Source organism: Xiphophorus hellerii, chromosome 19 (assembly GCF_003331165.1).
Source record: "Xiphophorus hellerii strain 12219 chromosome 19, Xiphophorus_hellerii-4.1, whole genome shotgun sequence".
Taxonomy (NCBI): Eukaryota; Metazoa; Chordata; class Actinopteri; order Cyprinodontiformes; family Poeciliidae; genus Xiphophorus; species Xiphophorus hellerii.
In genome coordinates this window covers 3,001,470-3,007,246 of record NC_045690.1, presented here as the reverse complement: position 1 = coordinate 3,007,246, position 5,777 = coordinate 3,001,470, and the positions used below count along the sequence as shown (strand labels likewise).

General features: G+C 42.1%; 1 protein-coding gene across 1 annotated transcript; it reads left to right on the top strand.

Annotated features, from left to right (window-relative positions):
* The first annotated feature begins 1,622 nt into the window (after nucleotides 1–1,622).
* sox11a (SRY-box transcription factor 11a) lies at nucleotides 1,623–4,821 on the top strand. Its single transcript, XM_032547811.1, has one exon. The coding sequence runs from the start codon at nucleotides 1,774–1,776 to the stop codon at nucleotides 2,881–2,883; it is 1,110 nt and encodes a 369-aa protein (XP_032403702.1). The 5' UTR covers nucleotides 1,623–1,773; the 3' UTR covers nucleotides 2,884–4,821.
* Nucleotides 4,822–5,777: the final 956 nt, after the last annotated feature.

The following is a 5,777-nucleotide window of genomic DNA, read 5'->3' as shown; positions in this document are numbered from 1 at the left end:
ACCTCAAAAAACCCAGAATTCTGCTTCTTCCTCCATTTCGTCATGTTCCACCTTAGTAGTTTCGCTCATTTTGGTCCAAATTTATTATTATAAGTAACGCAGCTGACTAGAGCTGGACATTTCATATCACCTTTAACAAATGACAACTTAAAGTAATTTTCCATATTTTAATCATATCCTGCTTTCGGCAAATGATGCTTTGTGACTCCAGTAAATAACACACAGCAGCAGGACTCTGCTCCGTTATCCTGGTTTGATCAGGGTCATGCCTTATGTTATATCTCAATAATTAATGAAAACACTCAACCACAGTAAAATAAGTTGGTTTAAGTGCATGGGGAAGAAATACTTTCTTTAAAGGGGTAAAATGTGGGCAGAAAATGATCAAATAGGAATGTGAAGGTACAAATGATCAAATTGACCCAGAATTTAAAGAAAGACAATGAGTTTATGACTTTATCAGTTTATGAATATGTGGAGCCTTATCACTACAGTAGACATTAAATTGTGGGTGGTGTCAGAATGAGAAAAAAAATTATTTTTATTTGCCATTTTGATTCATGTTTCTGTTACTATAAAAACCTGATTTAAAGTTCAACTCATCCATTTTCCCTTCCACTGTCACCACATGCTTGCTCTGAAGGAGAAATTGCTGCAAAGTCAATGACTTGATACATTCAGCAACTAAAGTAAAATTAAATAGTTTAATTAAAAATCTGTCGTTATGACTGAAATGATAGGATTACATGTTTCTGGATATGAATGAGTTGTTTGTCAAAGCAGCCTGTATGCCAACTGAATGGTTTTAATGTTAATAAGAAAGTAAAATAAATATATGTTTGTTTTTTACTTTGCTTTTTACTGTATTTTGATGATCCAAGTGTGAAAATATGCACATAACGAAGTGACGTCACTGGGAGCCGTTGGCGGAGGGGGTCAGAGAAGGTAAGTGATTTTAAGTTTTTAATATTTTGAATAAGAAAATACTTTTACATTTTGTATTTTAAAATGAATCTGAAAAAATCCCACTCCTTTTTAGTTTTTTATATCAGTTTCTGAATGCGGAGCTCCTCATTAATGCATGAGTAAAATGCATGAGGCGGTAATGACACCACAGCGTCGATATGAAGCTGTTTCCAGCTGTAAAAATATAACGCTGGTTAGCAGACAAGCAGACGCACCGACGCAGCAGGCGCCTGGTACAGTGTCCAAGCGCCACCTTCAGTTTTCAACCTGAGGGAGGAGGGGAAAGGACAATAAGTCAATATTTTCCCACAATTCACATGGAAAACATGATTTGTCATCATAAAAACAACCTCCTGATATTATATGAGGAAAAATATTAAAAAACAGAAGTCAGGCTTGTGCGCGCTCCGGTGCGTAAAGCCGCTGTGCTGAGCGCGCGGCGCTGACTGGGTGTTTAATATGCTTGTCTCGCCCGGCGTGTTGCCCCAGACACTATGTAGCACAAATCCCCACCTCCACTCAGAGCCTCCTGCCTCCACAGAGCAGAGGAGGCAGGAACCGAAAGGGTTAACCGGAGTCTTCGGAGTCTGCTGGGCGGAGTGGAAGGAGCGGGATTGGATGACTGGCCTGTGACGCAGGGGACATGAAAAAGCTGATAACTAGTTAAGAAGGCAGTTTGTAACTCTGGAAAAAGAGTGCAGAGCTTGAGACACGTTAAGCAGAGGACGTGGATGAACCAGAGAAAGCTGAGCCGTCCTGGCGGTGAGGAGCTGTTAGAGACTGCAAAGTGACTCCGAACTGTGGACAATGGTGCAGCACACGGACCACGGCGAGACGGATGGCAGCATGTCCAGGGAGGCCACCGACTCGGAGGAGAGCGAGTTTATGGCATGCAGCCCCGTGGCAATCAACCCGGACTGGTGCAAGACGGCCACCGGGCACATCAAGAGACCCATGAACGCCTTCATGGTCTGGTCCAAGATCGAGCGGAGGAAGATCATGGAGCAGTCCCCGGACATGCACAACGCGGAGATCTCCAAGCGCCTGGGCAAGCGGTGGAAGATGCTGAAGGACAGCGAGAAGATCCCGTTCATCAGAGAGGCCGAGCGGCTGCGGCTCAAACACATGGCCGACTACCCCGACTACAAGTACAGACCCAAGAAAAAACCAAAGCTGGACAGCTCCAAACCCTCGGCGCCGTCACCGGAGAAGTGCGGCAAGATCGCCAAGACCCCCAGCAAGAAGTGCTCCAAGATCAAGACCAAGAGCGGCTCCAAGACCGCTCACGGCTACGCGGAGGACTGCGTGTTTCCCAGCATAAAAGTTGCAAAGACTGTGAAAAGTGAGCTCACCGATGAGGACGACGATGACGAGTATGAAGAGGACTACCGGATGGGCTTTAAGGCGGGAGAGGAGGAGCGCCTGAGGCCGTACGGCGTCGCCAAAGTTCCGGCGAGCCCGACTCTCAGCTCTTCGGCGGAGTCGGAGGGTGCGAGCATGTACGAAGAGGTGAGGAGCCACAACAGACTGTTTTACAACATCAAGAGCATTTCCAAGCAGGGCGCGCTGCACGCTGCCTCCGTCTCACCAGCATCCTCCAGGTCTGTGTCCACCTCCTCCTCCTCCAGCAGCAGCAGCAGCAGCAGCAGCAGCGGCTCCTCGTCCGGGGAGGACGCGGACGACTTGCTGTTTGACTTTAGTTTGAATTTCGCTCCGAGCGCCGCGGGCTCCGAGCTGGGCAACCCCAGTTCAGGAAACCTGTCCCTGTCTCTGGTGGATAAGGACCTGGACTCGTTCAGTGAGGGCAGCCTGGGCTCCCACTTTGAATTCCCAGACTACTGCACGCCAGAACTGAGCGAGATGATCGCAGGGGACTGGCTGGAGGCGAACTTTTCCGACTTAGTCTTCACATACTGAAGAAAAACACAGAAACTGTTCCTCTAGTAATAACAGAGAAGGAAGATATGAAATTATATGTCCTGGTCAGATTGTCCCTAGCCCTGCCTCTTGTGGGTTTTCTAGGAGAGGGAGGAGGAGGAGGAGGAGGAAGAGCAGGACCGTGATCAGAGGTGAGGTTTGAGGAATGAGATGCTTCTGAAGCTGGTAGCAGAAAAAAAGAGAGGAGAAAAAAACGGCAAGGTCTGCAGACTTTTTTTTATCTGACAGCATGACAGGGTTTTCTGGATTTTTTTCCCTCATAGGTCTGCATTTACTGCTCAGCTTAACCAGACCACAAAGGGAAGAACTTCTATGCATCTTATCCTCTTCAAGGCAAACAAAAACAAACTGCAGGGAGCTGAACTCGGACTGTGGACTGTCTCAAAGCAAATCTGTGAACTGAAGATTGTTCAGGATGCTACTTTTCAACGGTTTGTGTAATTTCTAAATGCCGCAAAAATGGTTTTGTTTTTATTTTTTGATTTTTTGGTTCGGTTTTTCCTTTTTGTAACTGATTCCTTTTACCTCCTGGTTTGGAAAAATCAAGCAGCCTAAAACCTCTGCAGAGTATGCAGGTGCGGAGGAAACATTTTGATACATAACAGACCTCATCTTTTTAAAAGAAAAAGATATTTTCAGGCATATTTTTGTACAGTTGAAAAGGGAATGTTCTTACTGTGCTTTCAGTGAGTTTCAGGCACTTCTTCCCTTTATCCTTTGTTTTTACGCATGCAAGGTGAGTCCTGGTTTTAAGGATTAAGTTAAACAGAAGACTTGCATCAAAAATGCCTTGTGATTTTAAACTAGGTTTTGTACAGTTGTAGAGCAGATTTGTTGAGTATTTGTAGACGATACAATGGCATCATGGGGAACACATACCTCAGAGCTGGAACTAGTTTCAAGATTGTATATGTACTGTAATATAGTAAAGTTAGGAGTTTATGTATATCATACTCGTGATATGTGGATGGGTCCCGATCGCAGGTGTGAAACTGGATTTCTTTTTGGTATTTTTTATGGCACATACTGTTTTTTTCCCCCCCTTTCTCATTTTTTTGTGCAATATATACTCTTGAGATACAGACCATCAACAATTGTAGCAAGTGATGGAAAAACAGACTCGTGCACTGTCGACATCATCTCGGGTTATGATGCTGAAGCCTCTCTGGGCAGGGAAATAAACAGAATCAGCTGGAACTGATACAAAACAACTGTAATGTGGCCTGGTGGTGTGATGCATGCTAATAAAACACATATATCAATTTGAATGTTATTCGGATCTCATAATGGGGCAGAACTGACAGCAAAAAAACTCACACTTGGTTGCAAATTAGGGGAAATAAGAGTTCCACAGAAAAAAGGAGGCAAAGTCTGATTCAGTGGTGGCCTGGCTTTATTTTACCAAGCAAGCAAAAAAAGAACATTCCATAGTCCTGTTTCATGAAATGAAACTTTATTTTAAAAACTGAAGACTGCCTTCTTTTTTTAAAGACATGAACCACAAACCTGTATTTTTTATTTCTTGCACTTAAAAAAAAGCAGATATTGTTTATTTTTTATGTGGGTCTTGCATATGAAGTTTGTTTGATTACGAGTTTTTTGGAATATGGCTTAATTGTATGCCGAGACATTTTGTTGGAAGTTCTGGGCAGAAGTTACTTCACATTCCAAGTGTGAATCTCTCTTTGACTCATCTTTTTAATAAATAAGTACCTACCACCATCCACTGTCCTTTCAGTTTGTGAATATATGTACACAGATGTGTTATTTGTTGCGGTTTTGAAATGGATGTGACGACAGAATTATGCCTGTTTTTGTATGTAGGCGGAAATCTTAAATGGATGGGCTCAAACTAACATGTGAATTCACATTTAATAAAAAGGAGAAAAAAGCAAAAAAAAAATGTTTTGAACTGAAGTGTTGAGGTGTTCTCTGCTCTTTTCTTTCTTTCACTTAGGCTAAAAACAGACCAGGCTTCTTTAAGAACTTGAATTACCCGCTAGTAAGTGGTTAGAGCTCTGATTGGTTGCCGTGGTGGTCCCCTTGGAAACAGAGCTGGAAACAGGAGCTGCTGCTCTCAGCGTGAGGGAGCTCTCAGTCTGTCTGGCTTTCATTCAGAAAACCAGCCCTCCACTCTTAAAGCACTCAGCACACAGCAGCTCGCACATCAGACCAGGAAATGTCTGAATGCAGCTCAGGGGGAAGGGAAGCTGGTTACTGACGGCTAAAATGTAAAATAATGGATGTTTAGTTATTGCTTAAAAAATTAAAGAGATCTAAATCCACTCATTCTTAATTTTGAGTCAGTGACGCTCACTTTTTAGACAAGGTTTTGCAATCTGCTGCTTTTTAGTCCTCCCACAGTAACTCTTTTTTAAATAATTCTGGATAAAAAGAGCAAAAACTGCTTTGTTTTTAAATATAAGCTCATGAAAAAGTCTAGATTCAGCTGTTTGTTGTTATCATGAAATACTGTACATTTAAAGAATAGATCAAAAGATGTGAAGAATCGTTTTCTTTCTTCAGTCTTTTATGATTTTTAGCACTAAAACTATTAGCATTTCCCTTCATTTTCCAAGAAAATATGTTCGTTTACCCTTATTTTGATATAAAACATAAAATTAGTTTCTTTCGTAATCATAAAAAAATTAAACTTTCTGTAATAGCATTTATAAAATTGGATAAAGTATATTTTTTTCAAAGATCCATGTGGGTTTTCTGACTAGATCAATTTCATTTAGTAGGGTTGGGGTCAGAAATGGTTCTCTGCTCTTGCTTGTCTTTAGTCAATTTAAATATCAACAAATTGCTCAAAGTTTAAATTAATTTCAAGTCGTTTTCTTTTTATTCCTCACCAAATCGATTCCTGCTTA